General features: G+C 36.1%; 2 protein-coding genes across 8 annotated transcripts in view; one reads left to right on the top strand and one right to left on the bottom strand.

Moving 5' to 3' along the window:
• The first annotated feature begins 1,007 nt into the window (after nt 1-1,007).
• RNFT1 (ring finger protein, transmembrane 1) lies at nt 1,008-11,943 on the top strand. 2 transcript variants are annotated; one of them, XM_004434805.3, is made up of 9 exons: nt 1,008-1,145; nt 2,447-2,904; nt 3,107-3,183; nt 4,551-4,651; nt 5,415-5,568; nt 6,485-6,643; nt 7,355-7,420; nt 10,310-10,411; nt 11,063-11,943. In XM_004434805.3, the coding sequence occupies exons 2-9, from the start codon at nt 2,502-2,504 to the stop codon at nt 11,195-11,197; spliced, it is 1,197 nt and encodes a 398-aa protein (XP_004434862.1). In that variant the 5' UTR covers nt 1,008-1,145; nt 2,447-2,501; the 3' UTR covers nt 11,198-11,943. The 2 variants fall into 2 exon arrangements, with proteins under 2 accessions (XP_004434862.1, XP_014646396.1); XM_014790910.2 differs by lacking the exon at nt 6,485-6,643.
• RPS6KB1 (ribosomal protein S6 kinase B1) overlaps nt 1,140-22,776 on the bottom strand; it is a 53,284-nt gene continuing 31,647 nt past the window's right edge. For 3 of the 6 annotated variants that reach the window (XM_087440873.1, XM_004434802.3, XM_087440874.1), the window contains exons 13-15: nt 21,601-21,708; nt 18,719-18,831; nt 13,496-17,500 (exon numbers count right to left, since the gene is read on the bottom strand). In XM_087440873.1, coding sequence (XP_087296999.1) covers nt 17,263-17,500; nt 18,719-18,831; nt 21,601-21,708 — 459 coding nt within the window. In that variant the 3' untranslated portion in view covers nt 13,496-17,262. Of the gene's footprint in view, nt 1,488-13,495; nt 17,519-18,718; nt 18,832-21,600; nt 21,709-22,776 lie in introns of those variants that run through there. The other 3 variants (XM_087440876.1, XM_087440877.1, XM_087440878.1) reach the window with 3 other exon arrangements.

The raw sequence follows: 22,776 nt of genomic DNA on the forward strand, positions 1-22,776 counted from the left end.
TCGAAATGGCATGGAATAATTTCAAGAACTGTAGGAAGACTATCAGGAGTTATTTAGTTGACGTCAATTTCTATCAGTTAAAGGTAAAAAAGCTTGCGGTTCATAATGGAAAGGCTATCGCTGGCTGTGGTGGATGGGGGAGATTCATGGAATACATTTAGTATCATTTAAAATCTATTTTAGCAGGAGATCAAGAGGCAGGGTTTTTGTCTATTGTCTAAACTTTTTCTTAGTAAACTTATTTTAGAACAGTTTTGGGTTAACAGAATTATAGCGAAGACAGTACAGCCTTCCCTATAGCCCAAACAAGACAAGGTTTTTAAAATTTAACTTCTACTTCCACCCCTACCTAAACTCTCCCCTACTTCTCTTTGCTTCTGATCTCTTCACGTTTAGGCAGGGCCTACTTCACACAGTGCAAGTTGAGGATTGTACGAAAACCCTGTTCAGTTAAAACTTCACCGCCCGGCCACGACTGGGTCAAGAGTTAAGCTCGCGAAACCCGAACGCGGAAACCCTAACGCTCTCGCCCAGCCCAGCCCCGCTCTTCCACGGACGCGCCGAACCCCTCGCCAGCTTGGCTCCTCCAACTCGGTCCCGGCCGATGAGCATGAATCGAGACCAGGGGGATGGGCAGACTCCACCCGGAAGGCGCCCAGGACCCAGCTGGGCGAGCCGAGGGCGGGACTAAGACAGCCTCCAGCTTCACGCCCCTCCTCCGAGGGCAGGATCTCGAAGCCAAAACATTTAACCCCAAAACGTTCAGATCTCTGAGGCGTGTGGCGGATTACACGTATATACGCACATACGTGACGGCGGCTTATTGTTTACTGCAGACGCCAGCAGGCCGTTCTCAGGCGCAGCCCACTCCCTTCCACAGCCAACACCCCCAGGCGGCCTCGCGCGCGCCCGGCACCCTCGTCGCAGCCCATCCCTCGGGGCGTCGCGCGGGGGCGGGCACGCGCGCGTGAGGACGTCCGGGGAGCGCGCGCGCCGCCCCCGCCGCCGCCCCCACCACCAGGCTGGGCTGGAGTTGCCGGTAGTGGGATTTGAAGGTGATGGCCCTGACTGCAGGCCTTGTGGTGCCGTCGCTCGCTGTTCCTGCAGTCTCTGCCGAGGCGTCGGTCCGCTCATCGTCATGAGAGGTCAGGCCTGGGGAAAGCGGGCGGAGGAGGCGAGGGGCCGCGGCGAATGGGCTCTGGGGAGAAGAACTGAGGCACTCGAAACTCGAACGTGGGAGGAAAACTGTCCTAGGGGTTCCGGAAGAGTTGTTTGCGTTTACTGTTCTCCCTTTTTTCTCCCCTTTCTTGTTCGTGCATGGAGGAAAGTGGGAGGGTCCTATATTTTAATTTATGGAAAATATACTGAAACGTCCCGTACCACATCCGTCTTCAGAGGTTTGAGGAAATACGTAGCACCCGTGGCGTCGGAGCATCGGTGAAAGCCTTTAATTGAAAGGCACTAAAAACCAAACCGCCGTACAGTCACTGAAAAAAAAAAATTCAAACCTAGGCGTGAAATAGAATGACACAGAACATGCCCTGATGTTAACCTTAGCTTCCTCCCACAGAAATGGCAATCTGGGATAAGGTCTGCGTTTTCTCAGCTGGGATTCTGACTCGGGCATCCTTGACGGCCGCCCACACCGGTCATTTAGGGATCTTTCCCTGCCAGTATCCTCTTTTCTGACCTCCCTCCGCAACCGATGGTGGCATTGTTAATGGGCAGACTATGTAACTATCCTTATTCAGACTAGAGAATCACCTAGCAATTACGTGGTGACTCCTCGAATTTCCCTATGTTAAAGGTATTTAGGTAACATTCTTTTTTGGGAGGAGGTAATACTCCTGGTATTAATTATTGGAAACCTTTTTATTAGCTTTGGGAAAGCTGTTTCAGCATAAAACGAAATTTGTAGGTCACTTAAGTGAAATATTTATTATTAGTTCTCCATGATGATACATAATAAGGCATTAAGATTTAATGTTTTTTTCTTCCTAGCCTTACCAAGCATTAAAAAATACTGACTCACTCTTATGAAATGTACAGTCTAAATCACAGATGAAACTGCTTCAGTTGGGCAGAATAAATGTATTGAAGTATGAATGAGTACTAGTACTCACATTATTGTCATCTGCTAGGCACCCATACTTTGACTATTTTGCTGATTCCTTCTGTCATTAGAGAACCGGAGGCATCAGAAGCTCAGTTTTGTTGTTGTTGTTTTTTTTGTAGCATTATGTTCCCTAAAAGATAGTTTGTGTAGGGCAGCAGAACCTTGGCATTAAGGGAGGAGGAAGGAGTCCAGTACAAGTGATAGATAACCTGAAAATAATTCATCTGTGCTTATCAGCCTCTCCTTTAGTGAATAAAGGATTCCTAGTGAGCAATATATTGCCTGTATTTAACTATTTACTTAGAATATTTTCTGCTCTTCGATTTTTAGGAGACAGAGCCCTGAAGCAAAGAAATCTGGATCACAGAAAAAGTATTCAAAGGTCATGCAAGCCAACTGTAGCCAACTGCACAGTCCTCCAGGAGCTGCAGGCAGTGAGGATGCCTCAGCCTCCCAGTGTGTCCATACGAGATTGACAGGAGAAAATTCTTGTCTTCATTCTGGAGATGTTCATATTCAGATAAACTCCATACCTAAAGAATGTGCTGAAAATCCAAGCTCCAGAAATATAAGGTCAGGTGTCCATAGCCGTACCCATGGATGTGTACATAGTCACTTACGAAGTCACTCCCACAATGAAGCAAGGCAGCCTGATGATCCTGCCACGGAGTCTGGAGATCATGGTGGTAGCTCCTTCTCAGAATTCCGGTATCTCTTCAAGTGGTTGCAAAAAAGTCTTCCATATATTTTAATTCTGGGTGTCAAACTTATTATGCAGCATATAACAGGTAGAGTATAATAAAACATTGAGTTTCATTTGTAAATTCAGTTAATTTTATTTCTTTTTTGGTAATCTACTTTAACCTGTGTATTTCAGTTACTTATTTTCTGTTAGCTTTTAAAATTGTATATATTTCCTTTAAATTTATGTCATTATGTTAGGTCTTTGATTTTTTTTCTTTCAATTAACTAGAACTTATTTTCTAACAGGAATTTCTCTTGGAATTGGGCTGCTTACAACTTTTATGTATGCAAACAAAAGCATTGTAAATCAGGTTTTTCTAAGAGTAAGTATAATAAACAACTAAAAAGTCATTAAATGTTTCTCTCTGTAGAATTATATACTCACTTTTGAGAGAAATAGGAATTGAGATAGTTTGACAATTATTTAAGTATATATATTGTAACATTCATGATATATTAAATTTTATTACCTAAATGACCTAGAATAAATGATCTGTCCTAATGCTGATTGTTTCACCTTATTTTCTTTGTATGTCGGGTTCCTGATAAAGAAAAACTAGACAGAAGGATTAAAACATTGAGAATGCACTATTTGATCTGATTTGTCAAGTGCCTTCATGTTTTATCAGTTAATTTGACCATACTAAGTAATATAATCATTAAAAACTTCAGCTGTTACACTGTAAGATTTAAAATAGTTTTAAAAAATGTACATTGAGGGCCGGCCCTGTGGCTTGGTGGTTAAATGCGCGCGCTGCAATGCTGGTGGCCCGGGTTCGGATCCCGGGTGCGTATCGAGGCACCACTTCTCCGTCCATCCTGAGGCCGAGTCCCACATACAGCAACTAGAAGGATGTGCAGCTATGACATACAGCTATCTACTGGGGCTTTGGGGGGAAAAAATAAAATAAATAAAAATTTCTAAATTCCAAAAAAAAAAAAAAAAAATGTACATTGACTAAATGGATATTGAACTATTTAGAGCTCTCTTATTTAAAAAAAATTAAACCCAAGAAGTTTTTACATAAGTTATAAGAGTCCTATTCATACAAATTATTGGGAAAAACAGGATTAGTTTATAAAATTTCTCCTTCAAGCAACTTTAAAGGGCTATAGCTGTGTAAAGAATCATGCATTCTGACCTGGAAATTTGTAGTTAGAACCTATCAAACCATAAAAATTTAATTCAGGCTTTAAAACTAGTAAGACTTTCAATTAAAAACTAGTAATTAAAACTTTAAGTGAAATTAAAAACAACTTACCTTATTAAATTCTTATTGAATGGTCTGAGAATTTTAAAAATTATACTTATAAACTATCTGATAACTTAAATGCATTTTTTAAAATGATTTTGCCAGGGAGGCAAAAATAGGGAGCTGCAGAGGTGAAGTTTGCATTTGGGTAGGTCCTTTATGTCAGCTTATAGAAGATTTGGCTTCTTTGAAACATAGGTAATGTTTTTATACAATGAAGAAATTTGTATTTTAAAAATTTGTTTGAGTTGGGTTTACTAAAGATACATAAAATAGAGTGTGATGATGTACAATTTAACACGTATTCCATGTTTTTATTAAGATTCATCTATTAAAACGTTTTAAGTTAAATTAGTCATTAAAGTAAAATAGTTTAATGATACTTAAAATTCTGGCATAATTCAAAATAACAAATTATAAAATTGTTTATTTTTCAGGAAAGGTGCTCAAAGATTCAGTGTGCTTGGTTACTGGTATTCTTAGCAGGATCTTCTGTTCTTTTATATTACACCTTCCATTCTCAGTCACTTTATTACAGGTAATTAGAGGTCCAAGTTCCCAATCACATTTTTTATGTAATCATATATTTCATAGCACTTCGCATTTATCTTACTTGTACATACTTATTATTGTTAGAGTTCAATTTTTACCCATCTGTCTTATTCCAAGATTTAGAGCTCTAAGTGACTTATTCAGATTTGTATACCCAGTGCCTGAGCTCAAAACAGGTGCTCAATAAATATTTAATTTTTGCTACTTAAAGTTTTACTTATATAATCAATCATTATTAAATACCATTAGGTTGTTGGTGGTGGTCTTTTATTTTTTAATTTTGATTTTTGATAAATAAAAATTGTATATATTTAAGATGTACATGTGATGTTTTGATATACATTGTGAAATGATTACCACAATCAAGCTAATTAACATAGCCATCACCTCCCTTAGTTAGCTTGTGTGTGTGTAATGAGAACACTGGATCTTTGTTTCTAGAAGTAAGGAGAAGACTTGCTGAAGGACAGTAGTTGCTAAATTTCCATGTCAGATGGAAATGTTCTGAAAAGACTGTTCTTTTTCTTTATTCTACGGAGGAAAGATTTGAAATTCAAACATTTAAAAAGTCTCTTTAAAATAAGCAAAATGGTCTTCCATTCTGTTTACATGAACTCTAACATCTTGCCAAATTCATAGTTTCTACATATCAAATTAAAGTAAAATATTTGGTAGCAAATTTAAAACTCCTATCAATACTTTACCTTTATGTGTTGCTCTGGTAAGTTTTGATGTTTTTCTCTTGGTAGCTTAATTTTTTTGAATCCTACTTTGGACCATTCAAGCTTCTGGGAAGTACTCTGGATTGTTGGAATTACAGACTTCATTCTGAAATTCCTCTTCATGGGCTTAAAATGCCTTATTTTATTGGTGCCTTCTTTCATCATGCCTTTTAAATCCAAGGTAAGAAACTAACATGTTTTATTGGACAATGTTAGCTAACCACATTAATGCTATTTAGTCTTTGTTTAAATGACTCCTTTTATAATTTTTCAGTTTTCTAAATAACCTAATTTTATTATTTTAAACTGGCAACTTGAAGTTAATCTATTCCAATAAAATCAGAATTATATTTGCTTCAGAACAATCTAAAAATCAGTCCCCTGGGCCGGCCCTGTGGCTTAGCAGTTAAGTGCGTGCACTCCGCTACTGGCGACCCGGGTTCGGATCCCGGGTGCGCACTGACGCACTGCTTCTCCGGCCATGCTGAGGCTGCGTCCCACATACAGCAACTAGAAGGATGTACAGCTATGACATACAACTATCTACTGGGGCTTTGGGGAAAAAAAAGGAGGAGGATTGGCAATAGATGTTAGCTCAGAGCCGGTCTTCCTCAGCAAAAAAAAGGAGGATTAGCACGGATGTTAGCGCAGGGCTGTTCTTGCTCACAAAAATAAATGAATGAATTAATTAAATTAAAAAAAAATCAGTCCCCACGTTATATGGAAAAATATTATTTAGATTTGTACTTCTGTTCTCCTCCAGGGTATTATCAACTGGTAAGTGATAACCAACTGTCTGCAGTTATTCAGTGTTTTTCCCGTGTTCAATAAAAACTTTAAATTTTTATAATCAGCAAAAACAAACATATATGTTTTACTTGTAGTATACATAAAACATTTTCACTTTGTCATTCTTAGGAATTCTGTGAAAACAAACCACTCTGTAATATGCGAAGACCATTATTGTTATGGAGAATAATTTTATAGTCATGTGTTATTCATACACTTAGGATGTTCTTCATCCAATATGAAGTTTTGTGCTGTGTATGTAAATAGCTTGGGTAGCTCTGTTTGTTTTCTTTTCCCTTCCTTTTTAGGGTTACTGGTATATGCTTTTAGAAGAATTATGTCAGTACTACCGAACTTTTGTTCCCATACCAGTTTGGTTTCGTTACCTTATAAGCTATGGGGAGTTTGGTAATGTAACTAGATGGAGTCTTGGGATATTGCTGGCTTTACTCTACCTCATACTAAAAGTAGGTAACATTATAAATCTTGTCATGCATAATGATTCATATGATGATGATTACAGATTTTATATACCACTGCTTTTCTCTTTAACTGTTTTATAGTTTATCTTCATATCACTAGTTTGAAGTAATGGCAAGTTCTCTATCTACTTAGAAATGGAGAAACAGAAATATATATCTTTATTTTAATCCAGTAGTTCTCAGATTTTATTAGGGGAGTGGACCTCCACAAAGCATGGATTATCTAAAGGTGGGGAGGCGGGAGGACAAGTAGAATAGAACATACCCATTCCCAACAATAGCATCTGTCATACACTTAATTCCCAAACTAGTGGAGTATCTTGTTCTGTTGCCTCTATGCCTGCTCCCCTCAACTTAATTACTTATGAAACTTTAAAATCTAAATATGTTAAGAACATGTGAACCAGGTAAAATTGCCTTGTCTTTTACATATATAAGTTTATATTTGTCTTGACCAAATTGTAACTCTGGGTATTCAAATATACTTCATTTTGGTTAAGAGTTGGCTGAAATCTATAAATTGAGTAAAATATTCCATAATTAGACTTTAAATAAAATGAAATGATTAGTTGTAATATGCAATAAGCATTAAGTTAACATCAGTATTTGATGATATGGGATTTTAGCTTTGATCTCTAGGTTTAGCAGATAGGGCTCTTTGAATTAATGAATTCTCTCATTTATTTCCTCTTTCAGCTTTTGGACTTTTTTGGACATCTAAGAACTTTCAAACGGGTTTTGAGAATATTTTTTACACGACCAGTAAGTACTTTTTATGAGTTAAGAAAAAACACTTTTTTACCTTTCTTCATTATAAAAATTGTTTTATTTCAGCAATTTTACAAGTGTTGATTTCATAATTACTTGATTTTTTTAAACTTTTCTAGTACTTTGGCACTTAGGGCTCTGATAATGATTTTGGAGTTTTATTTCAATGATCAGTTTCTTGCACATTGCCAGCCACCTCCCTGATAGCTGATGCAGTGCTTACGTATTTGAATGGGCTTCTTGCCTCTTCAAATCACTTGACATTCTTAAGAGTTTATAAACATTCCCTTAAAAATCTTGACATGGGGGCCAGCCGGTGGCGTAGTGGTTAAGTTTGTGCGCTCTGCTTCAGCGGCTCGGAGTTCACAGGTTCAAATCCTGGGCACGGACCAACACATCACTCATCAAGCCATGCTGTGGCAGCATCAAACATATAAAATAGAAGAGGATTGGCACAGATGTTAGCTCAGAGCCAATCTTCCTCAGCAAAAAGAGGAAGATTGGCAAGAGATGGTAGCTCAAGGCCAATCTTCCTCAGCAAAAAAAAAAAAAAAAAACTTATCATGAACTTTTGTTCCTCTTCTTTTTTTTAATCCACAAATGGTAGCTTTGTGTATATCTATTAACTTATTATTCAGCTTCTATGAAAGTGCTTCCACTGTAATTTATTTATATGAAGAAAGCTCATTACCAAAAATTCTCTCTCTTGAAATTTTCTTACTGGAAAAACTTCCTCATCCATACTCAATTCTTTATGCATAAGTAAGTTCATGGCATGGAATTTAACAATAAATTGAGGCTCCAATGTCAGTTATAAACTTGATTATTATGTGATTCTGCTGATGTTACAAACTGCAGAGAAAGGGTATCATCAGCTCATTTGCTATTTAGTAGCCTCAAAGGTTCTTAGTACTTAGGTGTGGCCACCAGATATCAGAGTTTGATCCTCAGTTTTGCAGTCCATTTGGTACTTAAACAATTACTTGGTCAGAACTCACAGGATCTGACAAGAATACCAATAATGTCTGTATGCAAAAAAAAAAAAGGATTATATCTAAAGTGGACCAAACTAACTGGCCAGGGCACCCTTTCCCTAAGATAGAGTTAGTAACGTAGTAAGAAGTTTTGCTTCATCCTATTCAGACTTCTTTAGACAAGACATAATAAAATTGAGAGTCAGCTTTGGTCAAGTTTATTCAATTTATTATGTGATAATCAGCATTAATCTAGTAAGGCTTGTGCGAAAATACTTTGATATTCTTTCTCTGTGAGGCAGAGAGAGAAGGTCACAGTCATCAACATTCTTTGATTTATTGCTGAGTCTCTCAGGAATATATACCTAGCCTTGACGTGTATATACATGTCCCTTAACTTTGCCAGGCAGTCACCATCAGGATAAGTCTTCACCTGAAGGGAGTGTGCAAAATGCTAGACAAAAGTACTGTTTTAAAAGCTTGTCATCATAAGTATCTGCAGTGTACGCTGCTAAATAACACTTTAATGAAGGGAAATCAGCACCAAGATCATCCATCAGTATCCCGATTTGGTTCTGGAATCTTGAACATCACTAGTCTCAAAAAATCTTTTTATATTTTTATCCATTGAGTCTTAGTTTGATTTTGTTAACCCTTGATATTTAGTACAAGAAGTTTAGATCATAGCTTCAGGGTGTTGAGTCAAGTCATGCTTTGCTGTCATTACCATGACTGAACTTGGGTGTTCTTTTTTTTTTTTTTAAAGATTTTATTTATTTATTTATTTTCCCCCCAAATGCCCAGTAGATAGTTGTATGTCATAGCTGCACATCCTTCTAGTTGCTGTATGTGGGACATGGCCTCAGCATGGCCGGAGAAGCGGTGCGTCAGTGCGCGCCAGGGATCCGAACCCGGGCCGCCAGCAGCGGAGCGGGAGCACTTAACTGCTAAACCACGGGGCCAGCCCTGAACTTGGGTGTTCTTACTTCTCTTCAGCCACCTTTTCCCCATCATTTCTACAGAAAGCTTATCTAATTTATAATATTTTGTCACATCTAGTTAATGACAAAATTCTCCTGATTTTGGTGAGGAAGTTATTAAGATCTTAGATCAGAAACTTTTTTTTAGGACTTTCGAGGAAAAGGAAATTCAAAGAATTGCATTATTGTTCAGTTAGTTTTGACAGTGTAACTCTACCCAAGTTACGTTTTGCAACTGCAGTTCTTTTGTAAAATCTTGTTTATCATTCTTTCCTAGTACTAAATGCTCTGACTTTTGTGATAGTTAAGGATAATTAAAATTATTTTTAGATTTAGTGGCAGGACACTATTCAGTGGTCCCCAAACCCTTGTCACATTGCACTCACCTGGAGAGCTTTCAAAAATTACTGATTCCTGGGTCACATCCCAGTGTGTCTGGACCTATTGACTCAAATCTCCAGTGTGGAGCACAGCAATCTATTTTTAAAGCAGTTTCTCCACATCAGTTACATTCAGCCAGCCAAGCTCTGGATTGACTTTTTTGAACCACTGCCATAGGTAATAAATGGGCTTAATTTGACAATACTAGGTCATATAATACATGAATATAGATTTTATAATACTAGTTATATTTCAGATTGCTTAGTCTCTTAAGCCAGCTAAATTTGAAGCACTATCATTATTTAGGAATCTAGTGAATCTAATAATCTTCCAAGATCCTATTATGTATTATTTAGTGAGTTCACCTTGATGCAGTCCATCAAAACGTGGTTCTGCATATGTAGTTGAGCTTTGAAATGTTTGTATCCTTTGGGAGAGTTTTCAAATGCCTGGTTCCAGGGAGATTTGAGAAATACAGCATCACCTATGTATTTGAAGAACAGGAAAGACAGAAATTTGTAGATGAACAGAACTTATTATCTTCATAGACTTACGGAGTGGCTGCCAGCAAGAGACAGTGTTCAGATGTGGATGATATTTGTTCAATATGTCAAGCTGAATTTCAAAAGCCAATTCTTCTCACCTGTCAGGTAATTATATTTTTAAGCAACGTAAATACAACACTTCTCCCTGACTCGCAGAAGTCACATTTATGTTGGTTATAAGGAAAAAAAATCTACAATGTTTAGCAGAAAGTAACATTCAGGGCATATACTAGTAATTTCTTATTTGTGATTTAGGGACTTGGTAGATTAGCTAAATCTTGTCTCTTATGTTCTAATGATATTTATGCAGAGTGTATGATGGGGAAAAATTTCAAATGGCAGATTGGATACCAAAGTGATTGGAAAACAGGCTGTTTTTAATAGTTAGATACTAATCTTTTAGAATACCAGCATTTGTTATTGAATTATATAATGCCCTTTCGTAGACTTTATGGCAGTTACTCTCAAAGACTATTAAGCCATTATACTTGATCTTAAAGTTATCACCTAAGGAGAGCTTATATTTTATTAAAAGTGGTTAAACAGATAGCACAGTCAAAAGAACACTAGTGGCTCTACCACTAACACCACTCTTTGTGTTCCTGAATGTCATACTTTGTTTTCTCATTTGTAAAATGAAGGGATTAGTGATTTCCAAATCCCTTTCAGCTCTAAAGAGTATGATTCTCTGCAATGTGATGAATTTAAAATTAAAATGTTACCAAGTATAAAATCTAGTTCTTAATTCCCTTACAGCATATATTTTGTGAAGAGTGCATTACTTTATGGTTTAACAGAGAGAAAACATGTCCGCTGTGCAGAACTGTGATTTCAGACCATATAAACAAATGGAAAGATGGAGCTACTTCATCACACCTTCAAATATATTAAGCTGTATAAACTATTAAGACCACAAAACACTAATTTCTTTTGGTTATAGTGATTATTGATAAAGATATTAGAATGGATTTTCAGTGCTAGAAGTTAAAGAAAATGTTTCCAAATGGTTTTAGAATATATAATAAGACTTAAGAGTGTAGTCCAATTTATCAAAAGATTAAATGAAAGAATCCTGTGTTTAAAAAAATATATAAGTAATGTTCAACCTAATGCATATGCAACATTTATTCTATCCTATTTGACAGGTCATTGCAGTGTTAAATTGTAAATGTGTTTCTGGTTAATGTTACCAAAATAGCAATTGGATAACTAGAACTAGTGGTTTCAGAGGAACTCAGGTATTCTTTCCTGACATTGTTTTTAGAATAAAGAATATTTTTCATAGTATTTTAAGATACACAAAATCTGAAAGTAGAATTTTCTTTAGCATTGACTTTTATAATTCCCATTCTTAAAATTTGTATTTTTAAATGAAAGTTCTAAATGCTATATTTTACCTGTAACAATCAGATTTTCTAAGTGAAGATTAATTTACTGAGGATGATATATTTTAGTATTCTATTATTCTCTGTACTACGATTAGGAATCAATGAAAATAGATGATTTAAATTCATTGTGTTTGTGGACCTCATAGTACAATTCTGCTGTCAGCTTTAACGTTTATGATCTTGCTTTTTGTATAGTGCCATGGACTATCTTGAAGTAACTATTAAAATAATTCACATGGATTACAAACAGCTGGCTTCACTGATGATTTGAATAGTATGACAAGACCAACTCAAACTCTTAGAAAAGAATTCCCCTTATAACTAGTCTTCTCCAGAAGTTTTGGAATCTTATGCTTGAATCACCATTACTTGGGAAATTAAAGCTTGCACTCAGAGGCAACCAAAAGCTTTGGATAGTGTGGTTTGTTTGCCTCTAGGTATTTGTGCAGGGTGGTGGAAAAAGGAGTGAGGCACTTCCTCTCTCCCCTTGAAAACTCGAAGGGGAAGTATATAACAAAAGTCTGAAGGACTGGTTCTAAGTTTAGAGTACAAAGCCTCGGCCCATTTTCTCTATTACCATCTATCAGTTTGCACACAAGGAAAAGATAGGGGGAAGGAGAAGTTAGGAGGTAGAGGTAGAAAACAAATTTGCAGTGTTGATAAGAAAAGGCTAAGCCAGCATATGGATTAACAAGGATATGGCCAATCAGCTACAGGTTAAGTCATTTATTGACAAAAGAACATTAGAAAGCCTGTAACTTTTTTCCCAGCTAACTATTGCCAGGTTATAAGTACAACTGTTTCTATTCATTCAGCAATGATATAGTCTTTAACTCTATTATCTACCTTGAGAACCAGTGCAGATGTTGAAACAAGCTTACTTGGCCTTAAATCACCTTCCTGGCTGTGGTGAAGCTAATACTTACGTATACAGCAGGGGATGGGTGAGAAAGGCAATTTGGGATTAGAATTGGGGTGTAAAAGATAGATGTGCTGACTTCTTATTAAAAACACAAGAATGGCATCTTACGATGTGAGTTACTTCAGCCCTATTACAATACCGGCCTACCCTATGGCTATATGGATAGCTTTGTTTCTTAATATGGTTTAATAACAAAGGAGGTCCATGGACAGTGGGGTTGTTTTTTTTTTAATGAACAAGAAACAGTTCGCATATGAATTTAAAAGGGGGAAAATGTAATAGGAGACCTATGCCATCCACTAACAATGCTGATGAACTGGAAGCATTTCTCTACTTCTATTCCTTCACCTCAAAAACAGGGGAATAGGGATTCAAAAACCCATTTATTCTGTGAATTCAGATCACACCCTCAAAGACTGTTTTATCAGCATTAAGGATTGCTACTAGGTTTTATAAAAAAGTTAAGTCAGTTTGAGAACTTCTATAGGGAAATCTTGGCAAGTGTGATAGAATTACCTCATAAATAAAAAGTGGCTTATACAAAACAACCAACCTACACTAGATATATTGAGACATTAGTTAAAAAACAGATTTGTGCACTACATTATTTTGTGCATACACATCAAATAATCAAATGTAGTTGACAAGTGTGGCTGAACTGTTGATTGTTAGCACAAGAAAGTCTTCTTCATGTTTTTATGTGAAGCTAGCTTTCACATAACTTTTCACATGAACTTTTTTTTAAGCAACCAATTCAATTCTATTTGACAGAACTTGGAAATCACAGATGGGTAAAATCTAATATATAAAATCAGTACTAAAACTGTTATATATTTAAGTAGCTTCAATTTCTCAGCAAAAACAGTTTTACAGTTGTCATTCCTCATATATGTATGTAGTTTATTAAATATGAGAACCTGAACACATCTGACACATTGAAAAAAATTATTGAAACCATTTGTGCACCTGATGCTTATTTCTTCCTATCTTAGGATAATAAAAAAAATCACTTCTGTTTTATGTTCATTCAAATTTGTATTTAATTTCTATTTACATTCATCAATCCGAAATCAAATACTTAATACAGTAAACTAAATACAAGATGAAAAGCAGAAAAGGTGTTACCCTCATAGCACTCCTAATAAGGCAGCTGAAGAAATTATTTACTCTGATAGATGCAAAGCCAACTTGGGATAGAAAAAAAATAATAGTTTAAAGAGCAAACACAGATGAACCCATCTTTCAGATGTTACTTCAGATAATCCACTGAGGTAATACTTGTGCTGTAGTGGTAAACTAAGAATCACGCAAGAAAAGTTTTGTATCAATCAGCAACAGACCACAGGTCATGGTGTGACAAATACTTTTGATTGTTTTGTCCAACTTGCTAGTGTCTACTCCTATGAAAAAAGGTAGATGTTTGGACACTGATGTTTTTGAGAAATTAACCATTTTTCAAAGCCTCAAAATCCAGTCTTCATAAATTCAACATTTCTCATGGGAGTAATCTTAGATCTAGCCCTTAGAAGCTAGGAACCATATGACTTAACTGAGTAACCAAAATTTTTAGGTCCTATATTAAATAAAAAATCCAAGGCTCAGTATATTAATATGGAAGACATTTTATTTATAATCATTTATTACTTAAAGAATGTTGAATTTATGGAGTATCATACATGCATTCTTCTCCCCGCAATTATCTTCTATCTCAAAAAATAGTATGGAAAAATCCTTGAAGGATTCAAACTAGTTAAGACCATAAAGGGGAAAAAGACATAACATAATTTTCCTAAAAATCTGGTTCAGGTTCAATCATTAATACTTTACATTGTTAATCACAGCTGGTTTATAAATCCCAGTTTATTCTGTAATGCTATAAACCTTATAAAATCAAAATTAGTAAACTTCAGTTCTCAGTGATTATATTTCAATTAAAAAACAACATGTATAAAATAAAAAAATATCTTGTAATAGCTGATTTTAAAGAAAATAATCAAGTGATGAAAGAAAAGCACTTAATCTCTTTATTATACACTTACCTGGAATAATCATAAAGAACCCTCTTAAAAACTCAAGACTAGTAATATTGACATCATATATTTTAAACTATACTTGGATTCTTACAAATAAATATAGGGTAAGCCATATTGCATAGGTGTGTGCTTTCTGTCTGTGACACTAAAGTGACACTTGACATGTTTTCACAGTCATAGTAGGGATATCATCATTTATGAAATACAATTTCTCAGTAACTTGCCACAGCATAGCAAATTATTTCACTTCATGTTAAGTTTGAAAAACTGTATTTGTGTGGATGGTAGGTGTGCAATTAATGCTTTTTATGCAGAAAAGTTGCAGTGTTTGCCACTATTGCTGGCAGTACTAATTATGAAAACGGTTTAACTATGGGGTGGTTAATAGCCAGCCAATCACAGTGCAAATGTTACTAGCCAATAGGACTGAGGAACAATATTTTGGTGTAAAATTTCACTGGAATTTGGTCAGGCAGTCAACACTACAGTTAGTAAACACATTTGAAAACAAGTATCAGAGTAGCACAAGCCATTGACAGTCTGACATAGAGCCTGTACATATCACCATAGCTTTTTGGGTTCTGTTTTTTCAGACATCATAAACTGTCAGAGAACAAAGATCTGCACTTTAAGTACAATTTCTGCCCTTATTATTGTAGCTTCTAATTTACTAGCTATAAAGTTCTCAGTAGGCTGCTGCAATAAGGGAGAAGCGGGTCTAGAGGGAGTGATTTAAAAAAAAAAAGAAGGCTTTCTGTCCAAAGAAGAACTGTTATTAAATCTTTCATTTATTGCCACAATTGAAAAGGTATATTTCCAATCATTTTTCATGGTTCTATTTTTGCTTAATGTCAGGATTCCATCTCATCTCACTTGACTTGCCATTTAAGCAAAGCTTTGCTCTTTTCTGACTAAAATCAACATGCATAAAGAATTTTATGGCTTGGATCCTATGGCTCAAAAAGGTTTGGAGAACATAGCAAGCAGCATCTGTTTAAAAAAATCATAGGGTTGCAAAATATTACAAACTGCCTTTGCACACTCAGACTGAAGACATTATAAAAAACAAACAAAAAGAAGTGATAAGACTCAACTGCATCTGCATGATCATCTATTATACCAGTATGCACTGAAATATATTTTTATAAAGCTCTGCAGATATTAAACCCTTTCACCAGCTAAAGTCATGGCAATGCTCTCTTTAAGGCAGGAAGTATTTAAGAAAGGTAAAGTTACCTTTATTTTTATTCTTTGTACCTGTAAATTACTTATGTAGATTTTGTTACAATTTCAAAAACACAGTGTCTTGTTAACATGTTTCCTAAATTAAGCCACTAAGTTTTCATATTCACTGTGGAAGACATTCATCAAAAGGCCATCAAATATTTTTACAATCAAGAAATGTAGCCCCAGTATAGGAGGAAAAAAATACCTTTTTTCCTTTTGAAACTGTTAAGGAAAAAATGTAAGGAAGGTAGACAGCAAAAGCAGTAAAAAGAAGTAAAACTTAAAACCTTACCAATTTGCTGTAGAGATTAGACAGAGAGAGTGAATCATGGGAACACCCTCTTCCCCTGGATCTCCCTATCTCCCTCACTTTGCCGCCCTCAGTGTGCATTTTATCCTGACTCTCTTCCGTCCTTCTTCAGCCATGGGCTGAACACATTTGGCGTCTTGAACCAAATACTGGTATAAAAACAGATGGTGATATTTCTCCAGTGCAATGCAGGCCCAGGACAAGGATGAAATGTAGGACATACAACTTATGCCCATTCCAAGGCTTCCAGTTAAGCTTAGCACATAGCAGTACTGCAAGTAGAAATGATTAAATAGATTCTTTTTTTTTTTTTCTAGTATTACAGACAGGTATTGCAGCTGGGTTACTGAAAATAAACCCCAGGTCCACCCCAATCCCTCCAACGAGCCACAGCTGTGGTTAACAATGATTCATTTGCATTTTTATTATTTCACCAAGAGAAGAAACAAGTTGTCTGGCTTTCTTCACACCAACCAATAATTTCGCATTTTAAAGTTTGGGATGTTTCCATAATGGGCTGAATCAAAAATCTATTTGAAAAATATATATTTATATAAAAAAAAGATTCAGGTTGTTTGCACGTAAAACATCAATTGATAAGTTTCTTTTGTCTTTGATTCCATGTTGCTGGAAAAAGTTTGACCAAGCTTGCATGCTAATTTGTCCTTAGTTGCAAGTATTACAGGCAATTTCATACTTTGCCTAATGAAAGGATAACCCTTCTTCAACACAATCAGAACTCAACAGTGATTCAGAAGCAACATCCTACCCTTAATACTGTCAGTTTCGAGCCATCAACATGAAAATCCTTGATAAGGTTGAGAAGATGTTGCTAGGAATCAATTAATTGATGTGCCTTAGAGTTCGGCAATACTATTTTGCTTAAGTCTTTTTTTTTGCACCATTGATTGATTTTTAAAAATCCATGTTTATTTTTCCTCTGTCCAAAGTGTTCTATGTAATGACACTGACTCTTTCAAGACTGTCATTTTGAGTCTTCTTGTTTCACCCTGCAGGATGCTCACACATCCCCTCCCCACCTTTTTTGCCTTAAATTCATTAAAAGCCTTGCTCTGTCATAGATTCATACGCAGGTGCTCTGGTCGTTTGGAGATCATGGGAAAAGCCTGTTTTTTGTATGGCCCGGAGTTCGGCTGTCGTATTGGAAGTGGTGCTGAAGCTTCTCCACTCATTGTCACATCCATCTGCTCTATTCCACTTGTTTCCATTGGGTATTCCACAGGCGTCTGAGGATTTGCTGTGCTGGCTGAAGCACCTCTTCCCCAGAAATCCCCAGGAGAAAATTTGACTGGGCTTTAAGACAAGGAAGAGCTATCATTCATTTGTCTCAAGGACTATCTCAACAAGAAATATTTTCCTTATATTTAAAGGGAGTGTGGTAATATGACATTTATTTTCATTTAATTTTATTTTTGTGTGGATTAGCACAAAGGCAAAAGTTGAACCATCTCTTCCTAACTGGTCTCTAAACTTCTATATTTGCCTCTATAAAACCCTTAATGATACTTTTTTTTTTTAAATCATTTTACTCCCCCACTTAAAACAGCTTCCCATTGCTTCTCCAAACCTTTGCCATTCTCTTCCTCACTCACCACACTTCAGGAACAGTGATGTCCCTTTCATTTCCAAGAAACCTCCCTTAGGGGTTTTGCACTGGCTGTTCTACCTATAACACCCTTGTACTTCTACTTCTGGTATAGCTGGCTCGTTCTCTTCATTCTTAGATGTTACTTCACCAGGGAGGCCTTTCTCTGACCACCATCAATAGGAGTCCCCTTTTTATACTTTGCTCTCTACCACAACACTCTTTTTTTTTTTAATATAGCACTTGATACTACTTGGAATTACATTTTTTTTTTTTTAATATTCCAGGCTTTTCTTTATATTTTTTTAGTGAGGAAGATCTGCCCTGAGCTAATATCCATTGCCAATCCTCCTCTTTTTGCTGAGGAAGACTGGCCCTGGGCTAACATCCGTGTCCATCTTCCTCTACTATATATGGGACTCTGCCACAGCATGGCTTGACAAGCAGCGCGTTGGTGAGCGCCCGGGCTCTGAACCCTGGGCTGCCGCAGCGGAGCACGCATGCTTAACTGCTAGGCCACCGGGCCAGGCCCTGGAATTACATTTTTTGTATTTCCTTCTTTGTTTATTGTGACTCTCTCTCACTAAATTGTAAGGTTCATCAGGACAAGGACAATTCCTGTGTTAATCATGCAACCTCAGCATGCAGCACAGCCCCTGGTACACAATAAAAATGTTGAAAGAATGGGTAAAGAGGACATTTGCCAGTGCAGCAGCTTACTTTCAGGACGGAAGGTAAACTATACAGCATATTATCATAGATTACTCACAGACAAGTCACTTGCAATATAAGAAGGTGTAGATGCTGTGCTTATGTCAACCAAAGAGAATATGACAGATCTTGCATTTATATAACTTGGCATAAATCTTAAGCAATGCTCTTCTAGGTTTAAGAAAAAAAAAAAAAGAAAAACAAAATCTGAATACCTGACAGGTGTTCGTGGGCTGCCAATAAATCTTCGAGGTGATCGGATTTTTGGTTCAAAGGAAAACTTTTCTTTCACGCTTTCAAGTACAGATGGAGCCACATATGTAAAACCCTGGAAGATAGTAAGAATGGACTACAGAATGGCATTTTGTCATACATCAAGCAAATGTGGTTTGTTCATTCTCTGACACCCCAACACAACAATGCACACCTAAAATCACCAGTCTGTATGCTCTCCCATCTCCTCAATCTCATTACACATCTGTTAATTTCTTTCCAGCCATTTCTTGAGGCACAAACCTCAAGAAAGCAGAATTCTATTGAGCCCCATATGCTGGCAAACAAAATTCCACTCTATTGAAAGGAATAGAAAAAAACCGGAAAATGTAGGCCCCACATTAAAATGTTAAATACGAAGATAAATGCAAAGAAAATTTTAGTGTTTCTAGCCACATGCATATAAGCAACTAAGATTATCATCCCCCCAAAAGTTTCTCATGATTAGGCCAAAGTAAAAATAGAATTCTCTAACTTGGCATATGTGATCTTTCTGGTTTTACACCAATGATTGGATAAATTTGGTATTTTCTTGATGAATAAGGGTCAGCATTGTGAAAATCCTCAATTGTAATGGGCAATAATGCAGTTTTGTTAGCTTTAGCTTTTTCTTGGATCTTGCTCTTAGGCTACCAGCTGTCATTTCTCTTGCTGTTAATGTTCATCCCTTTAAAAATCAGTCCTCCACCTATCTTCCCTTCTCTTTATTATTCTAGTCACCTATGAGTAGGCATTATGAGTTACAGTAAAAAGACTCAATAAGGCTCTGGGTGAAGTCCTAAAGAGTGAGGTGCAATTCTATAGAGAATATGCTTTGTGACAGCTACATGTGGACTTCAGAGGCCATTTCCCGACATGTTCTCATGGGCTAAAGTTCTAAGGTCCAAGAGGACCAGGCTGTGCCTTAATCATCTTTTAATTTCCTAAATTCTGTGATAGGAATTTAAATATTTATTGAACAGAAGTTGCTACAACCACAATCTCCAGCTAAGTGGGATGTTACAATATTTTATTAATTTTTAAGGAGATCCACTTTATGTATAGAATTCTGGCTACAACCTAACCAATTAATTGTTCTTGTGTTCATTAGTTAGCCAATTTAATTGGCTATGAATTATGAAAAGTTAACAATATTAAGAAAAGTTAACAATACTTTAACTGGCAATGAAAGCTTAGCTATGTAACTTTTGCCACCACAAGTTGGGATTTCTTTGTAGATAGGTAACATGTTTCCAGACTGTTTTTTATGGGGAAAAAATTGTCAAACTAGTTGAAACTCTCTAATACCCAACTGAAGAAAAGGTCTCTATGTTAAATCAAAAGTATAAATTCCACATTGGTAGAAAACAAAATTCTACATCACAGAGAAAAAAAGAAAGCAATGCCAGAATTAAAATGAATCATGCATACTTCCCTAACTGAACATGAGAGATTTTACTATGGGGGATACACTGACTTTGCATCATGTAGACATAAACTTAACAACATGCATTCATCTTTCATCTCTTATGTAATTAAAAATACTGTAAAATTATATTTTGTACATATGCTCTATTATTATATCATGATATAATCATACATTAATAGTATTACTATTCAGTGTTTACTCAAACTACACTGTACTACGATGATTTAAGAGTAATTTTGACCATACACAATTTTTGCATTCTATGCTAACTTTAGAACTTAACCCTCCCCACTCCAAAAGATACAACACTACTGTGTGTTATACTGTGAGCAATATAAAAAAAAAAAGTTTGAGGGGCCGGCCCGGTGGTGTAGTGGTTAAGTTCACATGCTCCGCTTCACAGCCCAGGGTTCACAGGTTTGGATCCCAGGCATGGACCTATGCACTGCTTATCAAGCCATGCTGTGGCAGGCATCTCACATATACAATAGAGGAAGATGGGCACAGATGTTAGCTCAGGGCCAATCTTCCTCAGCAAAAAGAGGAGGATTGGCAACAGATCTTAACAGATTAGTCCTGAGCTAATCTTCCTTACAAAAAAAAAAAAAAAAGAAGTTTGGGAATTAAGTTAGACAAATCCAGTGAACTCAGAAACAAATGGGGGGAGAAAAAAACTTCCAAATAATTACTTTCCCCATATTCCATTCTCCCTAGAAGTAGTCCAAAAAGAAGTGACAAAGGATAATGACAAAGAAAACAAAGGTTACAAAATGAAGCAGATGTTCACCTGACATAAGTATAGTAATAAAATAAACATAAGCATATATGATACTTAGGCAAAATAATATGCAACAATGGTCATCAGATATAAATCTATCATCTTGTTGATCAAAACCTAAAAGCTTTGCTTTTCTATCTGAGGAGACAAGGTATAAATCAATACAGATACTTCTACAAGGATTAATTTATTTACTATCACATATGAACCAATATATTTTGATGCCAAATATTTACAATTAACAGGTTAAAAATTCCCTACAGACTTAAGAGTACCAAAAATCTGTAGCTGTTTCAGGAATAGTTAAAATGGCTCTTCTCCTACTGCTCTGGCTGTGTGGCTTTCGGTTGAGATGCTATGCCAAACATCATTTTAAGTCAGTGGCCCAACCAAAAAATTAATCATACATTCCTACTCTAATTGCTAAAATGGAATGTTAGATCATGGGAATCAATTTTCTAACTTATCAATAAGTTATAAAGGGCTAACTTAAAAAAAAAAATAGCACCCCAGATTATCTAACATGGACTGTAAAGAAAACAAATTGAATTTTCTTATTGAAAATGGCTTTTCTTAATGAAAAGGGCCTATCCTCATACGTGAATTTCCCATGGCTACATGGAAATTCTTTCACTTACCAGAAAGACCTGGTTGGCACTTTCACTGAGAGTTGAATCATCTGGGCTGTCAACAGGTGTCTGACGTGTAAACTTTGAATCAAACTGACTCACATCCTCTTCAGATTGCTTTATAAAAAACAAAATGATTAGAAAATGATGAATAGTCTATATTATACATATCAAACACATTACATACATTAGAGAAAGCTCTGGATAAGAGTTTTTTCCACAGGGTTTGACTGTAATACCAGAATTGTCTTAGCGGGCACAGACTGAAGAAGGAATACAGGTGGAAAGTATCAAATGTCAAATTACATCCTCAAATTTTAAACATATAATAAAATAGATTTTAGTACAGTTATCATTCCTATTAAAAATCTGAATATCAATCTTTCCCTGTCACAAAGCTTCAGTGTGCCTAGTCCACTGGCTATATCCCTTTTTAGAGATAATTTGCTCAGCTGGCCAATGGAGGTTTGTAATAAACCTGAAAAACTATTGAAGCAGAGTTTAAACACAAAAGACATTTGTAAGATGCTCTAGTTGAAGTTTCTTCCCATAGCTTATTTCATTCCTTCAGATTTCTCAAGGAGCAAAAATAATATTCTATTATTCTATTCTGCATGAGTGTATTTTCTTGTGAAAGAATATTATCACCTAAATCTAACCACCAGATCTGTTTACTTCCTTCTCTCCGGAACAACATCAGACCATGTGGTCATGTCAAAAGAACTCAGGAACCAACATGAAGAAGCACCCAGTGTCCAAAGATGGGAAAAACTGAACATCAATAAAAATAACTGCAATGGACTGAAACATAAATATGCTAAAAGATCACACAATTCAGTGGTCAATTTTGGAAGATGCTAGGGAACTAATTCATTATTTTGAAAATTGGGAAAGAAACAAACATTTATCCTGCCTTTCCTGTATGACCTGTACCTCAGGTAACCAAAAAACTAATGTAAGAGTTTCTCTTTATGGGAGAATTCCAGGTAATAAATGAAGAATGAGTAACAGTATTAGAATAAGATGATTTTGCAAACCCCTAATGAAATCCTGGAACTAGCCCAGAGTTTCTCAATGTCAGCACTATTGACATTTTGGGCCTGATAATTCTTTTTGTAGGGGGCTGTCTTATGTATTATAGCATGTTTAGCAGCATCTCTGGCCTCTACCCACCCCTATGTATCA

Source organism: Ceratotherium simum, chromosome 16, assembly GCF_057802395.1.
Source record: "Ceratotherium simum simum isolate JZ-2026a chromosome 16, ASM5780239v1, whole genome shotgun sequence".
In the NCBI taxonomy this organism is placed as follows: Eukaryota; Metazoa; Chordata; class Mammalia; order Perissodactyla; family Rhinocerotidae; genus Ceratotherium; species Ceratotherium simum.

What these genes read in the sequence shown, in the direction of transcription:
- RNFT1 (XM_004434805.3), top strand. Translation starts at nt 2,502, where the DNA reads ATGCAAGCCAACTGTAGCCAACTGCACAGTCCTCCAGGAGCTGCAGGC. An exon ending in TAAATCAGGTTTTTCTAAGA is followed by an intron (nt 3,184 to 4,550) that starts GTAAGTATAATA and finishes TTTATTTTTCAG; the next exon opens with GAAAGGTGCTCAAAGATTCA. An exon ending in CAATTCTTCTCACCTGTCAG is followed by an intron (nt 10,412 to 11,062) that starts GTAATTATATTT and finishes ATTCCCTTACAG; the next exon opens with CATATATTTTGTGAAGAGTG.